The sequence below is a fragment of the Ahaetulla prasina genome, chromosome 9, assembly GCF_028640845.1.
Source record: "Ahaetulla prasina isolate Xishuangbanna chromosome 9, ASM2864084v1, whole genome shotgun sequence".
In the NCBI taxonomy this organism is placed as follows: domain Eukaryota; kingdom Metazoa; phylum Chordata; class Lepidosauria; order Squamata; family Colubridae; genus Ahaetulla; species Ahaetulla prasina.
The window spans coordinates 176,373-194,523 of NC_080547.1; the positions used below are offsets into that span (position 1 = coordinate 176,373).

General features: G+C 39.6%; 1 protein-coding gene across 1 annotated transcript in view; it reads right to left on the reverse strand.

Moving 5' to 3' along the window:
- The window catches only part of SLC4A5 (solute carrier family 4 member 5), a 92,756-nt gene that overhangs the window by 38,175 nt on the left and 36,430 nt on the right, over positions 1–18,151 (reverse strand). Inside the window, exons 4-6 of the mRNA XM_058194866.1 lie at positions 16,418–16,570; positions 14,650–14,745; positions 12,889–12,944 (exon numbers count right to left, since the gene is read on the reverse strand). Of these exons, the coding sequence (XP_058050849.1) occupies positions 12,889–12,944; positions 14,650–14,745; positions 16,418–16,570 (305 nt within the window). The remainder of the gene's footprint in view (positions 1–12,888; positions 12,945–14,649; positions 14,746–16,417; positions 16,571–18,151) is intronic.

Sequence of the window (18,151 nt, forward strand, 5' to 3'; positions counted from 1 at the left end):
CTGGTTCATTTGTTGAGAACTGATTCTTTAGCTTCTCAGAGTAGCCTCTTTTTGCTGCTCTGATCTCCCTTGTTAATACATTTCTGGCCTGATTGTACAGCATTTTATCACCTTTTCTGTAGGCTTCCTCTTTGGAACGACATAGCTGCTTAAATTTAGCTGTGAACCAAGGTTTGTTGTCACTGTATATTCGCAAGTTCCTGGTCGGTACACATAGGTCTTCACAGAAGCTGACATATGATGTTACAGTATCTGTGAGTTCATCCAGGTCTGCAGAGGTATCTTCAAAAATATTCCAATCAGTGCAGTCAAAGCAAGCTTGTAACTTTAATTTTGCCTCCTCAGTCCAGGTCTTCATTGATTTAATTGTTGGTTTTGTGGTTTTAAGTCTTTGCCTGTAAGCAGGTACAAGGTGAATCATGCAATGATCAGAGTATCCTACAGCTGCTTGTGGTAAAGACCAATAAGCATCTTTTAGTGTTGTGTAGCAATGGTCTAAAGTATTCCTGCCTCTAGAGGGACAATTGACATGCTGAAAGTATTTTGGTAGCTCTTTCCTTAAGTTGGCCTTGTTTAGATCTCCCAAAATAATGGCCAGTGAATCAGGGTATTTGGCTTTCAGCCTCCATAATTTGGTCAGCTAGAGTTCGTAATGCCTTGTTTACACAGACTTGTGGTGGGACATAAACAACAATTAGAAGAAATGAGGAAATTTCATGAGGCAAATAGCATGGTTTGCAGTTGATAATTATTTATTATTTATTTTTATTTAATCATATTTATATACCGCCCTATCTCCCGAAGGACTCAGGGCGGTTTACAGGCACTTAAAAAACACATAAACACATAAATACAATATAAAAACAATTAAAAAACTTATTCTATAAGCCCGTTAATTAAAATATAAAAATAAAACCCAATTAAAACCCATAAATTTAAAATCTAGCTCAGTCCTGCACAATTAAATAGGTATGTTTTAAGCCCGCGCGGAAGGTCCAAGGTCCGGAAGCTGACGAAGTCCGGGGTAGTTCGCTCCAGAGGGTGGGAGCCCCACAGAGAAGGCCCTTCCCTGGGCGCCGCCAGACGACATTGCCTCGCTGACGGCACCCTGAGGAGACCCTCTGTGAGAGCGCACGGTCGGTGAGAGGTATTCGGTAGCAGTAGGCGGTCCCGTAAATAACCCGCCCAATGCCATGGAGCGCTTTAAAGGTGGTCACCAAAACCTTGAAGCGCACCCGAAGGCCACAGGTAGCCAGTGCAGTCTGCGCAGGATGGGTGTCATGGGAGCCACGAGGGCTCCATCTATCACCCGCAGCCGCATTCTGACTAACTGTAGCCTCGGATGCCCTTCAAGGAGCCCCATGTAGAGAGCATTGCAGTAATCCAGGCGAGACGTCACGAGTGCGTGAGTGACCGTGCATAGGGCATCCCGTCCAGAAAGGCGCAACTGGCGTACCAGGCGAACCTGGTAGAACGCTCTCCTGGAGACGGCCACAAATGATCTTCTAGAGACAGCCGTCCCCCCAGGAGGCCGCCTAAGTTGCGAACCCTCCCCATCGGGGCCAATGACTCGCCACCGATGGTCAGCCGCAGATTTAGCTGACTGTACCGGGATGCCGGCATCCACAGCCACTCTGTCTTGGCGGGAATGAGGTTGAGGGTGTTTGTCCCCATCCAGACCCGACGGCCTCCAAACACCGGGACAGCACTTGATAGCTTGGGGTGGTCCGTGTGGAAAAAGTACAGCTGGGTGTCATCCGCATACAGCTGGTACTTCACACCGAAACCACTGATGATCTCACCCAGCGGCTTCATGTAGATGTTAAACAGTAGGGCGAGAGGATCGACCCCGCGGCACCCCACAAGTGAGGCGCCTCGGGCCGACCTCTGCCCCCTGTTAACATTGCGACCGGTCGGAGAGATAGGAGGAGAACCACCGATAAACGGTGCCTCCCACTCCCAATCCCTCCAACCGCGCAGCAGGATACCATGGTCGATGGTATCGAAAGCCGCTGAGAGGTCTAATAGGACCAGGGCAGAGGAACAACCCCATCCCTGGCCCTCCAGAGATCATCCACCAACGCGACCAAAGCCATCTCCGTGCTGTAACCGGCCGGAAACCGGACTGAACGGGTCTAGATAGACAGTTTCATCCAGGTGGGAAACTGATATGCCACCATATTTCTACAACCTTCGCAAGCGAAGGTTGGAGACCGGACGATAATTACCTAAAACAGCCGGGTCCAGGAAGGCTTCTAAGGAGGGGCCTCACCACCGCCTCTTTCAAGGCGGCCGGAAGACGCCTCCACCAAAGAAGCGATCAGAACGCCTGAGCCAGCCTCGTGTCACCTCCTGAGTGGCCAGCACCAGCCAGGAGGCACGGGTCCAGTAAACACGTGGTGGCATTCAGCCTACCCAACAACCTGTCCATGTCCTCGGAGCCACAGGGTCAAACTCATCCCAAACAATATCGCCAAGACCACCTCAGCATCTCACCCGGATCACCGCAATCTTGGTCCAGACCATCCCGAAGTTGAACGATTTTATCGATAGATAATTAAACTCTCAGCACGTCCCTGCAACGGGTCATCCCGCCCCTGATGTAGGAGGGAGCGAGTCACCAAACAGGGCGGCTGGGCGGTTATCTGCCGATGCAATGAGGAGGAGGCGTAGCTACGCCCGCTTCCTCAATGCCACTAGGTAAGTCCTAGTATAGGACTTCACTAGTGTCCGATCAGCTTCCGAACGGCTAGACCTCCAGGAACTCTCTAGGCGTCTTCTCCGGCACTTCATCCCTCTCAGCTCCTCGGAGAACCAAGGAGCCGGTTGGGACCTGCGCCGGGTCAGAGGCCGCAAAGGCACGACACGGTCTAATTAATGTCTCTAAGTTTTTGTCACATGATTTATATATTATAGTTATATCCTGAGACCAGCTGTTGTTAATATATAAGCATAAACCTCCTCCCTTCTTTTTACCAGATGTTTCTGCAATTCTGTCTAATTGTTGAATCTGAAACCTTGAATTGAGGAAAATACTATAAAAATTTAGCAGCCCAAGAAACGCCTGGAGTTCAGTTTTGTTCTTTATTTATTTTAATCATATTTAATCATATTTATATACTTTGGGGTTGGGGCTTCTTTAATTGCCTTGATTTTACTATCTGTGGGGTGGATCCCTGAACCATCAATTAGATATTGCAGGAATTTGACTTTCTTCAATGCCAATTTGGCATTTTTCCTTTTTGACCTTAAGTCCCTTCTTTCGAAATCTGCCCAATGTCTTTTCCAATCAGTTGATCAATTGTTCTTTGTTCTCCCCTGATATGAGGACATTATCAAAATAGGGGACTACTCCTGGGATGCCCTGTATACTTGTCTAGGCTCCTGTCGAAAACGTCCCCAAACTTTGCCAGCAGTTGATCTAGTTCATTCCCGCTGATTTTGTTGATGCCGGTGACCCCTAATCCTAGGGGTTTGAACCACTCCAGGCCCAGTAAAGTTGGTCTGTCATTGTCGACAACGATTAGGGGAAACTGTCCACTGAAGTCGTTGAACTTGACTTGCACTGATGCGCTTCCTAGCACAGGGATGTTGTTTCCCTGGAAATCATTTAAAGTGATGTTTTGCAGTTTGAGTTGTTTTTTCTTCATAGTCAGGATGAGTCTCTTCAGTGTCTGCCATGACACAATGATGAAGAAGGACCACGTGTCTAATTCTTTGCTGCACGGGGTCCCCTCTATAGGGATGGTGATGTGGTATTTATCAGCGTCACATGTGTCTGAGTGGCCCACAGTTATTTGATTTATTCCTCTTGCTTCGGGATATAATTCTTCCCTGCACTTGCTTCTTTGGGGCCCCAGTCTCACGTGTCCTTGCCTCCCTGGCCAGTCTGGGGTCTGGGTTGGTATGGTATAGACTGGGTGGCCCTGCAGTCTGTTCTTTCTGGGTATATTTGGTTCACTGCCTCTTCCTCCTCCCAGTCTTTGTTGTTGTTGTCGGGGATCTCAGTGGCCCAATTGGGCTCCTGTTGGGTGCGATTTCCTTTGCTGGTCTTTCGGATGCCGGCGGCGGAATTATCAGACGGTTCTGCGGCTCTGGCTTCCTCAACCACATCTTTGAAAGTGACTCCCCTCTGAATCAGCAGCTTCTTCTGTAGGTCAGGTCCCTCATCCCCAAGATGAGTCTATCTTTCATCATCTCTGCCAAATTGACAAATTCGCACTTAGTTGCAATTTCTCACAGTTTGGCCACAAAATCACTGATGGTCTCACCCTCTCTTTGCCGCGGGTGGTCTGCTCACCATTGGCTTTGCTGTTGGGGCATAATGGTCCCTTAGGATATTCTGCAGTATGGACCAGATCATTGATTCAATGTCTACTGGCGATGCGAGGGTCTGAGCCATTCTGTAAATTTTTGGACAGCAGTAGGTAACAAAGAGGGCTCTTTTTCTGTTGTCTGGGAGGTCTTGGTAGTTGTTGGCTTCCAGGGACATTCAGAATCATCCCATATAGGTATGCCATTTCTCTGCCTGTAGGTCATAGAGAGCTGGTGTAGGAGAGTTTTGGCTGGTCATTTTTTTTGTTTCCCAGACAAGATCATTCCTTTCGAGAAGTGGCTGCGGATGCCATGAGGTGAAGGTCAATGCCCTTTGACTCCTTTCTTGTCACCTTCAAAATCCCACCTTCGGGGGCGTGGCCATGACCGTGGTGGGGTAAGGACCTTTCCTTCACTTCACAGGGCTTATTAATGAAGATTTATGAGGATTTATGCTGTTTGGAATGCACCGTTATGGATGAAAGTTAATAAATCATGAAGTGAAAGTGTTAATAGCCCAGCAGACTGAATTTAAAACTGGTAGGTCATCTGAAACTGCTTGAATTAAGGAGTTTTTACAGCGTGGGGGTGACCGAGCCGACTGGCAGACACGATAAGTTTGGAATAAATTGTTGTCTTTTGCTTTTCCTATTATAACTATCGTGTTCTGTGTTAAAAAAATTTTTTTTATTGCTGAGGCTAAGGAGTGAATATTAAAGACTGAATTTGTTAATGAGAAGAATTTAACTGAAGAGAAACCGATCTTTTGTGTTGGACTGACTGGCAGCAATAGGATTTCACTGGGCGGATAATTTTTTTTTTTTTATTTATTTTGAGAGGAAATTAATAGCTTGTTTATATCACAGAAAACAAAAAAAGGACTTTGTTTTGAAGTTTAAGCTGGTTTTTTTTTCTTTCTCCTTTGCTGACGTGGAGAAAAAATGGCGCTGATTATTGTTTAAAAGCTGTGAGGTATCTGTGTTTCTTTGTGGAGTGACTATGAGTCACAAGCTACTGAGAGATAACGAGTGCAAATAAGCCGCTTCGCTTCAATTAAAAGACTGCCGTCCCTTGATCTTCATCAAGACCCTCTGTAAAATTGGTTTGGAATACTAGTTTGGAAAAATTTTTAGGTTTTTTCAAAATGACTCAACAACTTTTAGAAACGCAGCAACTTGCTGCAGCTTTAAATAAAATTGGGGAAAAAATAGCAGGACTATCAGAGCGTATGGATAATATGACATTGGAAATGACATCGGAAATGAAAAAGATGAAACAAGAGATGAATGAAAATTTTGCAAAGCAAAGAGAGGAAATGACAATTATTAAAGATGAAATGGAGCAGATTCATGTACATGAGGTAAAAGTGGATCGGCAAATTGGTGAAATATTTTATAAAAATGAGCAGCAAGATAAGAGAATTTGTCTCTTGGAAGAAGAGATGAGGAAATATAATTTGGTTATCCGAGGAATTTCAGAAGAAAAGGAGGATAAATTGAAACAGCGGGTTTTGAAATGGATTAATGATCTGGATACGCAACTTACGTTTACAATAGCAGACCTGGCAAGTGTTTTTAGAATTGGATATAGAAGGCAAAATGGCTCTAACAGGAATGTGCTTGTCAGGTTCGCAAATCTTGGTGACAAGCTGGAAGTTATGGCCAAGGTGAGAGAGATGGGAGATGCTTTGAAGTTTGAAGGGAAGACTATTCAAGTCTTCCCGGATATATCAAGAGAAGAAAGGGCATGGAGATTTTTTTTAAAACCAATTACAAAAGTTTTGAGAGATAATGGAATTAAATATAATTGAGGCCACCACAACAATTGAAATTTTTTATAAAGGAAGGATGCGTACAATTACCCCAGACATAGATGCATTATTATATTTACGGAGCTTGGACTGATTGAGATGGAGGATTTAATGGAGATAAAAGATCAAATGCTTAAGATGGGTGGAACATACGGAAACATCAACCCCAGAAGAAGAAAAGGGGCTATTGGAGGCAAGACCCTAAAGGGTTAAAGAGGAAAGAAATATCACCTGTGTTGGTTGAACAGAAGAAAAGTCGTGAGGATACAGCAGGAGAAGAAGCAGATAAGAGTCTTGGAAAATACGGTTGAATGCGGAGAGAACCATCACTATCTTTTTCTTGAGTGATGAATTTAAATAGACAGCCCGAAAGAAGTGGCCCGGCATTGGCACGTCCCTCTCCCCATTCTCTTTATAGAGGCGAAACCGATGAGGATGTGGGGGAAGAAGATTGTTTGTATTTTATTGTTTGTCTTGTTTTTGGTTTTTTTCTGGTTTTCTTATCGTTTTTTATATGTTAAATGTTGGTTATATGGGAGTTTAATGTTGGGTTGTGGGCACAGAAAGGAAGATGCGGGATAGGATTGAAAATTTATATTTTAAATGGGAGTTATAAAATAATGTCATGGAATGTGAAGGGTACAGGGAATCAGATTAAAAGAAGAAGATTGGAATTTAAGATTAAAAGAGATTTACCAGATATTTTATTTCTACAAGAAACCCATCAGAAATCTGAAGATTCAAATAGAATGTATATAAAAGGTATGCAAATATATGAAAAGCATTTGGAACTTCAAAAGCTAGAGGAGTTGCAACACTGATATCAGATAGGGTGTATTTTGAAAACATCAGGTAATTTTGGATGAAGATGGAAGATATGTAATAATTGTTGGAAATCTTAATGAGGAAAAAGTGACACTTGTTAATTTATATTTACGAATGAAAACAAAGAGAATTTCTTGAAAAATAACAAAATTTTGGAGAATGAAAGTGTAGGAAAGTAATTGTGGCTGGGGATTTTAATTTAATCAGAGATAAAATAGACAGTACTAATCCCACCCGCTGTGGAGGAGCAAATAAAATGGGGATTTTAAATACGTGGATGCTTCAAACGGCGTGTGATGTGTGGAGAGAGGTCAAAGGAATTGAAAGAGTATATACTTTTTCTCTAAGATATATAATACATATTCTAGAATTGATTATATTTTTCTTTCTAAAGATTTGTTGAATAATGTGGATAAGGTAGATGTGGGAATTTTAAAGATTCTGATCATGCAGAAGTTATGGTGGATTTAGATTTTAATTTTGAGAAAAAGAAGCTATTGGATATATCAAGAGAAGAAAGGGCATGGAGATTTTTTAAAACCAATTACAAAAGTTTTGAGAGATAATGGAATTAAATATAATTGAGGCCACCACAACAATTGAAATTTTTTATAAAGGAAGGATGCGTACAATTACCCCAGACATAGATGCACTATTATATTTACGGAGCTTGGACTGATTGAGATGGAGGATTTAATGGAGATAAAAGATCAAATGCTTAAGATGGGTGGAACATACGGAAACATCAACCCCAGAAGAAGAAAAAGGGCTATTGGAGGCAAGACCCTAAAGGGTTAAAGAGGAAAGAAATATCACCTGTGTTGGTTGAAAGAAGAAAAGTCGTGAGGATACAGCAGGAGAAGAAGCAGATAAGAGTCTTGGAAAATCTGAAGCTGAATGCGGAGAGAACCATCACTATCTTTTTCTTGAGTGATGAATTTAAATAGACAGCCCGAAAGAAGTGGCCCGGACATTACGTCCCTCTCCCCATTCTCTTTATAGAGGCGAAACCGATGAGGATGTGGGGAAGAAGATTGTTTGTATTTTATTGTTTGTCTTGTTTTTGTTTTTTTTTTGGTTTTCTTATCGTTTTTATATGTTAAATGTTGGTTATATGGGAGTTTAATGTTGGGTTGTGGGCACAGAAAGGAAGATGCGGGATAGGATTGAAAATTTATATTTTAAATGGGAGTCATAAAATAATGTCATGGAATGTGAAGGGTACAGGAATCAGATTAAAGAAGAAGATTGGAATTTAAGATTAAAAGAGCTTTACCAGATATTTTATTTTTACAAGAAACCCATCAGAAATCTGAAGATTCAAATAGAATGTATATAAAAGGTATGCAAATATATGAAAAAGCATTTGGAACTTCAAAAGCCAGAGGAGTTGCAACACTGATATCAGATAGGGTGTATTTTGAAAAACATCAGGTAATTTTGGATGAAGATGGAAGATATGTAATAATTGTTGGAAATCTTAATGAGGAAAAAGTGACACTTGTTAATTTATATTTACCGAATGAAAACAAAGAGAATTTCTTGAAAAATAACAAAATTTTGGAGAAGGAAAGTGTAGGGAAAGTAATTGTGGCTGGGGATTTTAATTTAATCAGAGATAAAATAGACAGTACTAACCCCACCCGCTGTGGAGGAGCAAATAAAATGGGGATTTTAAATATGTGGATGCTTCGAAACGGCGTGGTGGATGTGTGGAGAGAGGTCAAAGGAATTGAAAGAGTATATACTTTTTTCTCTAAGATATATAATACATATTCTAGAATTGATTATATTTTTCTTTCTAAAGATTTGTTGAATAATGTGGACAAGGTAGATGTGGGAATTTTAATAGATTCTGATCATGCAGAAGTTATGGTGGATTTAGATTTTAATTTTGAGAAAAAAAGAAGCTATTGGAGATATGAGGAGAAATTGTATAAAAATGAAAAGGATAAAAAATGGATACTTAAAAAATTGGAGGAAAGTTGGAGATTAAATGATAACGGGGAGGTTAAATTTGAAATTGTTTGGGATGCGATGAAAGCGGTGTTTAGAGGGGAGAGTATTAAATTATCAAGTAGGAAATATAAAAATTATAAAATTAAAATGGAAAGAGATAAAATCAGATTAAAGAATTGGAAAATCAATTTTGCTTACTAAAGAAAAAAAATTCTTCAGGAGCTTAATATGTTAAGAAATAAAATGATAGAAGAAGATACAGAGTTAGTAAAAGAAATTTGAGATATTTTAAATAGGAATTTTTGAATTTAGTAATAGAAATTCTAAATTATTGGCAAAGATGGCGAAAAATAAAAGAGAGAAGAGAGAAATTGGAGTTTTGATAGATGACAGAGGTATAAGATGTTATAAAAAATTAGAGAAATGTGAAGTGGTTAGAAATTTTTTTCAGAATCTATATTCAAAGAAACCAGTTAATCGGGGAAAATTGCAAAGCTATTTAGAAAAGTATGTGGTGAAAATTGATCAAACATATAAGGAATTGATGGAAGAAGATATAACACAAGATGAGATTAATGGAATTATACAAAAATAAAATTAGGAAAGCTCCAGGTGAGGATGGATTACCTGTTGAGTTTTATAAAGAATTTTAAAGAATTAATAATACCAAGATTGCAAAAATTATTTAATGGAATATTACATGGTGGAGAAGTACCTTCGTCATGGAATAGAACGGTGATATCCCTAATTCCTAAGCCAGATAAAGATTTAGAAAGGATTGAGTCCTATCGGCCCATTTCTTTAATTAATCAGGATGCAAAGATATTTACTGCTATTATAAGTAATAGATTAAATAGATTTATAGATAGATATATAAGTTACAACCAAGTAGGTTTTGTGAAGGGTAGATACATGAGTGATATTGTTAGAAGAGTATTAAATATTATAGATGTAGCTGAATATAACGGTGATAAAATTGGTATAGTATCATTGGATATTTTTAAGCTTTTGATTCTGTACAATGGGAAACTATTAAAGTAATTGTGGAGGCTTTAGGCTTTGGTAATAAGTTTATACATGTTATTTCAAAATTGTATCAAAAAGCAGTGCAAGAGTGAAGGTGAATGGAATATTAACTAAAGAGATAAAATTAGAAGCAGGTACGAGACAAGGATGTCCTTGTCCCCAACATTATTTTTATTGGCTATGGAAATTTTAACAAAAATGATAGAAAAAGATGAAGAATTAGAAGGATATAAGGGGTATAAGATAAATTTGTATGCGGATGATACTTTAATTATTTTGAAAAATGTAGAGAAAGACCTGAAAAAGATATATAAGCATTTGAAAGAATTTGAGGAAATGACAGGTCTGAAAGTAAATTGGTCAAAGTCAGAATTATTGATGGATAGTAATGGTAATGAGTGTGAGAATATGCAAGAGCAATTTGGGATAAGGATTAAAATACATTGAAATATTTGGGTATAGTGCTTTCACTCAAGGTTAAAGAATTGAAAAAACTTAATTATGATGTGGTGATTAATGAAATTGAGAAGAAGATAGACAAATATAAAATGTTAAAGTTGTCTTGGTTTGGTAGAATTGCAATGTGTAAGATGATGTTGCTGCCCAAGTTCAACTTTTTATTCAAGATGCTACCCCTAATTTTGACAGAGAAAGATTTTAAAGGTTACCAGAAAAAATTGGACAAATTTTGTAATGGTGGCAAAAGACCTAGATTAGTGAAGAAAATGTGGTATCAAAATCAAAAGGAAGGTGGATTAGGAATCCCCAAATTATTTAATTATTACTGTGCGTATGGTATCCGGATAGTGGTAAAAATATTTTAAAGGTGAAGATAACTATTGGAGAGACTTAGAGTTAAGGGATATAGAGAAATTTGGATCAAGGTGGTTTTTAGATAAAGCAAACTCAAAATGTGTAATTAGAAGTTATTGGTTAAAGGGATTAAGTAAAATGTGGAATAAATTTGTTAAAATTTTAATTCCGGATATAATCTTTTTGGGGGAGACAATTGGAAATTGGCCGATTAAAAATAATATAAAACGTAATGAAGTGATTAAAGAGGAAAATATAGAAATTATTAGAGATTGGATAAAAGTTATGGAAAATGAAAGGAGGAATAAAGAAATTATTGAAAAATTAGGGTTAAGTTGGTTTGAAAAAATACAGATAGAAAAATGGACAAAAAAATTAAGGGAAAATTATTCGATAAATAGATGTGAAACTGAATTTGAATATTTAGTATCTCGGATTATGAAAGATGAAATTGGGCTAAAGGGACTCGTTAGTAGGGTTTATAAGATTATAAATTCTGATGAAAAATTACAAAGAGTGATGAGGACAAATTGGGAAAAAGATCTTAATATTGAAATACCAGAGTCAGATTGGAATGTGAATTGGAATAGTAGAATTATGAGAACTTTATCTATAAGGATTAAAGAGCATAATTATAAAGTTGTTTGGAAATGGTATTTGACTCCAGTAAGATTGTCACAAATGGATAAAAAAATTAGTAAAAAATGTTGGAGATGTGAGATGGAATTGGGGACTTATGAACATATGTGGTATAAATGTGACAAGGTTAAAAAGTTTTGGCAACAATTGGAGAAAATGATATTTGAAATGATGGGGAAAGTAATAATATTGAGAGTGGAAACTATATTATTGTTGGTAATTAAGGAAATAGAATTAACAAAATATGAAAAAGAATTGATTAGAATTATGATTATAATAGGTAGAATTATAATAGCTAGATATTGGAAATTAGATGTGATTTTTAGAATAGAAGAGTGGAATTCTGAAATGTGGAAATTAGCCATAAATGATAAAATGACATGTGATATTAAAATTAGAAGTGGTGTGTATAAAGAAGATATTTTCTGGAAGACTTGGAAACCATTCGTGGACTATGCGCTTGGAAAATTGGACGCTTCGGTACCTGTACCTCGAGAACGTGGATTTTGGCAATTATGAGGACATATCCGAAGACCCAAATCTTCCTTTTTTTATGTATAGCACAAGGGTGTAATAATGTATTTTCTTTTTTGTTTGTTGAAAAAAAGTAATAAAAAAAGTAATAAAAAACAAAAAACAAAATCCCACCTTCGTCACCAGTGTTAGATAGGGGGCATGAATAGAAGAAGCGGGACACCGTAATCCATTTCAGCACTTTATTTCCAGCCACGATCAGGAGTGAAGGGACAGCAGGCGCTCTTTTTTTAAAGAGCTCCGGCAGTCTCGCCGGCCACTGATAGTGGTTTATTTTTCCCGCCACTAGATTAGCCAGTCAGTGTCGGGCATGTAAATAAGTGCTCCGTATGTCCGTACATAACAGTAATACTGTATTATTACATTACTAAAATATAATACCAAATATTAAAAAGCAACACGTACCAAATATAATATTGTTGATATTACCAATTTTACTAATTACTAATTGTTAATGTTACTAATTTATATCTGCAGCTATACATATGTATACACAGCAGCATATGTTAATATTAAGAAAGCCAGTTTGGTATGGTGATTAAGGCATGAAGAGAGAAACTGGGAGACAAGCAGTCTGGGGGTAAACATGTTGGACGAAGCACAAGAAGACCCAGATTCTAGTCCCGTCCCCTACATCAGCTACAGAAGATACTGGAGTGCATTTGGACCGTTGTCATTCTTCCTCTTAAATGAACTCAGATCACACACCACGAGAGCAATAATATCTAGATAAAACAATGCTTGACTTCAAAGCCCCTTTCCTCAGCTGTAAACATTAAAGAGCAGGGGCTTCTTCTGAAGTTTCTGAAAGGGGGTGGTGGTGGCTGGTGTCCCAGTGGGCACAAAAGCTCCTGAGCAGGGAGGGACAGCAGTGCCAGGTACCTAGCCAGGGAGCTGCCCATTAGATAGCCATCCACATCCTGCCAACCTGGAAATGTCTAAAAGAGAAGCGGCTGGTGGATTCCTACCTGTGCTGTGCTTGGAGTGTCCGTGATGTCATTCATGCTTCGGCTTTGTGTGTGGCCTAAAGGAGGAAAACATTTGTTTATTTGTTTATATAAAGTATTTACATGGCTGCCCATTTTCCAATCAACTTTGAATGACTCCCAATGTGCAGAGAGACCTAAGAGGAGGAGAGCCTTTTCATTTCTTCCAGCACGAGTACAAGAAGGAAGCAAGTACCCTAGTCTACTCTTGTATCCTGTGCCCCAAATCTGGCAACAGACTAGTTTTGCTTGAGTCCATCGACCAGACAACTCAGGCTGGTCCTGCTGGGCAGGAAGCTCCTCCCTCCTGTGTGCTGGGCTCTGCTGGAGCCACTTCTCAGGCTGTGTTGGCAGGGGGATTCTGGGAACTGCAGTCCCAATACATCTGGATGACTAGGTTGGAGAAGTCCACTTGTCTCCCATTAACATGCAGGTGGAAATTCAAGCCTGACCGAGTCCCTTCCATTGACTCGGCTGTTGCTTGGTAGCTCAGTTCCAGGGACTGATCCTTTCGTCTGGTGATGGGACTTTAACTCATGAATTTACTGTTTTCCTTTCTGTATTATATTTGTCAGTGTTGAATAAAGATGAGAACTTTTTAATTAGGAAATTTGAAGAACAAATATTCAGAGTACTGATAAAAAAAAATCCCTCAAATAAAGCTGCGGTAAAAATAGAGGACAATAGAAAAAGTATTGAAAACATAGAAAATCTACCGTAACCAGTAAAAATCCACAACAAACAATTAAAAAAAAACTAACAAAGCCACTTGGCAAATTTTTAAGTGGCTACTCAGACGGCTACAGTTGTACAAATGGTATAGAGAAACACTGGTCTTAAACATATCACAAATTTCCAGGAGAAGAAGGTGTGCTGCCCCTGGCACCAGGCCCCCTAGACCTTCGGGGAGAGTCTGGCTCTCTGGCACAGATTGAATGATGAAGAGTCCAAGAGGACGCCAAGCTCATCGCAGTCGGAGACCGCTTCCACAAGGAGAGAGGCATCTTAGAGCTGGGCATTTTGCTGGAAAAAAAAAACCTGGCAGCCATTGAATGCCATGCTGTTTTCAGTCAGGAAGATCCAGGTAGATGGCATCTGTAGGGGTAAGAGCCATTAAGTGAAAAACACTTAATGGCTCTTATTGAGGCGATATCCTTGATTTGCATCAGGTGTTGGGACACAAGTAGATAAGAGCAAGATTTGCATAATAACATCACAGTATGTGTCGTGTGTGTGTGTGTGTGTTTTCAGTTTGGTGTTATTGTCGTGTGCTGAAGACACACACACACACACACACACACTGTCTTTGGACATTTGCTTCTCATGAAACAATTTTTTATTTATTTATTCATATTATTCATGTTTTATTATTCATTCATTCATTCATTTTACATTCTGTTCATCTTGCAGTTCACCATTACTCTGGGCAGCTTACCATAAAGATATATTAGGGCACTTTCATCTCACTGGTGTCCACCTGGTTTCCTATTTTGGTGAAATAGGTGTTTTGTGACCAGTTGTGACTATTATGGACATTTTTTAAATGCACCAAGCTATGCTCTCAAAATTCTAAATGATTTCCTAGCAAATTTACATACCTCTGCATCAATCACTACCCTTAGATTTGGTGCTACTTCAACTCCATCTGTTCACTACTTTCAATTATTATATCAAATGGTGAGGAAATGAATAGTTCCCCTTACAATATTTGATCTGTAACAGCAGAACTAACATGAAACTTACGTAATCTTCCATATGTTGAGTTCTGTCTTATTCTGAGGTCTTCAGAAGAACGATAAAAGCCAACTCCTGTAGCTGGACTCTGGACTGGGCTACGATCTGTTGGCAGGCAGAAACATAATGGGGATGACCCTATCATAGCCCACAACTTTGATAAAAATGATCAGCTAGTGAAACATTGGGTTTTTGATACCAAGCAAGAGCCCAAACCACTGGAGAAACACTGTCACTGTTCTTTGAGTACGAAGGCAGATTTTGGGTGAGGTGGACCGCAGACAGAATTGCCCACAATACTTTTTCTGTGGGCACCAGATACAGGGAGGCAGGTGGGGGAGAAGAGCACACAACAAAGGACAGCTTGACCACTGCAATCTGAGCAGTTGGTTCTTTGCCAACTTCTATTTCAGGGAATTTCTGAATGTCATAATGTAACTCAATAATTCATATACTGTGAATCTTTTTGGGAAGAATCAGTCAATCAGAATAGAGCTGGAAGGGATCCTGGAGATCTTCTAGTCCAGCCCTCTGCTCAAGCAGGAGATCCTATACCTGTGATGGCGAACCTATGGCACGTGTGCCAGAGGTGGCACACAGAGCCATCTCTGTGGGCACGCGCACCGTTGCCAGCTGCTCTTCTGGTTTCTGAAAATGGCCTGAAAATGGCTGGAAAAGGAAGGAAAATAGCTTGAAAAATGGCTAGAAAATGGCCAGAAAATAGCCCCCAAACCAGCCTGAAAACAGGCCAAAAATGGCTGGAAAATGGCCCCCAAAACAGCTGGAAAAGGTCCCAAAAAAGCCCCCCAAATGGCTTGAAAATGCCTCAAAAAACAGGCCCTTTTTTGGGCCAAAAACTGCCTGAAAACTGCCTGAAAACTGCCCCAAAACAGTCCGAAAAATGGCATGAAAAACAGCCAAAAAAACAGCGTGTATGTGCTGGCCAGATGGTCTTCGGGTTTCCGACGCTCTGGCGTGTGCAGATGCACGCACGTTCCAGTTTGGGCACTTGGTGCCGAAAAGATTCGCCACCGGTGACCTATACCATTTCAGACAAGCGACTGTCCAGTCTCATCTTAAAAACCACCAACGATGAAGTATCCACAGCTTCTGAAGGCAACTTCTGTTCCATTGGTTAATTGTTCTCACTGTTAGGAAGTTTCTCATTTGCTCCAGGTTGCTTCTGTCCTTGAATAGTTTCCATCCATTGTTTCTTGTCCTGCTCTCTGGTGGTTTGGAAAATAAGTTCACCTCCTCTTCTTTGTGGCAGCCCCTCAAATACTGAATAATGCTATCATGTCACCCCTAGTCTTCTTTTCTCTAGACTAGGCAGATCCAAATGCTGCAGCTGTTCTTCCTATGTTTTAGTCTCCACACCTTTAATCATTTTAGTTGCTCTTCTTTGCACTTTTTTCCCAAAATCTCAACATTTTTTTTGTAATGTGGTGACTGAAACTGGATGCAGTATTCCAGGTGTGGCCTTACTAAGGCTTTATAAAGTGGTAGTAATATTTCACATGATTTTGATTCTATGCCTCTGTTTATACAACCAAGAATTGTATTAGCTTTTTTGGCTGCTGCTGAAAAATCTATTTTTAATCCCCCCAACCAGTATTGATCAGAGCCATATCACCTTCCCACTTCTGCTGTCCTTCAGGGTCCTCTTGATGATTTTCCAGCAGCAAAAGAAGCCCATAAGAAGGAACTCAAGATTTCCCTTTAGCTGTCACCCTCTTCCCTGCTTTGCCAAAAATGGTACTCTAGAAACTTCACTCACTTAAGCTTGAGACAGATTTGCCAATATCTGCCAAGGATCGGTGGATGGATTTCTTCATCTGATGTCGGTGCTTTCTCAGGAGCACATAGCTTATTTTCTCTCGGAGCTCTGGCTTTAGAAGGCCATCTTCTATTTGTTTTTCAATGACATTATCTGAAAAACATATATTATATTATTGATGATGTCCATCCAAAATATTCCCAACTTCTGTCAGTCCTGTATGGCTCTTGAATTCCCAGACCTGATGGATTTAAGGTAATAGACATAATTTTTTTGTTCATGCTAATTTTTCTTTTTTTCTTTTTTCTTTTATTTTATTTTGTCACAACAGTATAATCTTTGAGAAGATTAGAGCAGAAATGGGAGATGAAACCTTTAGAAGACAAATTTAACCAAGCCTTAATCTTCCTTCAACAACCTTCCAAAGATATCCTGACATCCTGAACTGCGGCTGAAATTAAGCCATTTTGCTAATGTCTTTCAAGGTGCCTTCTGGGAACACTGGCTTGCTACACAGAGACTGCAAACGGTTGCCCAACACAATTCATCAAGACGTATTTCAATCTGAACTAGCAGTAACGTAAAACTACACATTTTTTTCAAATATCTTCAGTTATTGACTTAAAAGTTATATAAAAATGTAACTATGATCCTAGATGACGATAACACAAAATACATACATCAGTGAATATAAAACTCAAATCCATGAGCGGAAAATCAAAAAGGCAACATAAGGCTACCCGTGAAAAACATTCAAGAGTTGCAGCTGGTGCAGTTGTGCAGGCAGCTTTTGAGGGTCCTAGAATGGCCCATGTTACCACTGCTGTGTAAGCTGTCGTGGCTGCCAGTGTGCTTCTGGGTGCTGGTAATCATCTTTATAGCCTTTCATGGCATGGGTCCAGGTTACTTGAGGGACCGTCTCACCCCACCGGGATCAGCCGGTGCCACCCACGCTGGCAGAGGAGGCAGGCTCCAAGCCTTGGTGACCGGGGAATTCTGGCTGGCTGAGGCTGACCATCTAGGGGCTGGTGGGGCTGATAGATTAACAACAGATCACCTCCCCCTCTGCTCATTCTACCCCCCTCGCTCCCCATCTTTTAGTCATGGCTGATATTTTGCATTTTGATAGTATTTTATTCTTATTAGATACATGTTGTGGTACTGCTTTATTCTTTTAAACCTTGTAAGCTGCCCAGAGTGGCTTCGTGGTGAGATGGGCATAAAACAATTTAATAAATAAACAAACAAAACAAAACTGATTAAAACTGAACCAATATCCAACGAGAGTATAAAAGTAATTATATATTCTTTTATAATGATATTTGTTATTATGCAAGAAAGTATAAAATGTGACTTTTAAAGCTATAGATCTAATAATAGCTGTGGATTCCTTTTGGACTGGTTAATGCTTACCATTCATAATGTCCCACTATTAGTTACATGTTGCTATGCAAAACATATCCAGAAGTAGCAGGTGGGCATAAAATTGTTCTTTTCAGTCTATTAACCTTAAGAGGAATGATGGGCTGTGATTGTTTGCATAGAATATACAGTAAAGAAGGATGTGTTTGACTAAAATTATTGGATCAAAGAAATGTGGCTAGACTTCAGTAAGGCCTTTGACAGAACACTACCTACATCTTGGCAAGATAGAAAACTGTGGGATAGACTGTACTACCAATGTATTTGCTGTTGGCTGACCAAGTGCACCCAGCATGTGGTCCTCAATGGAAC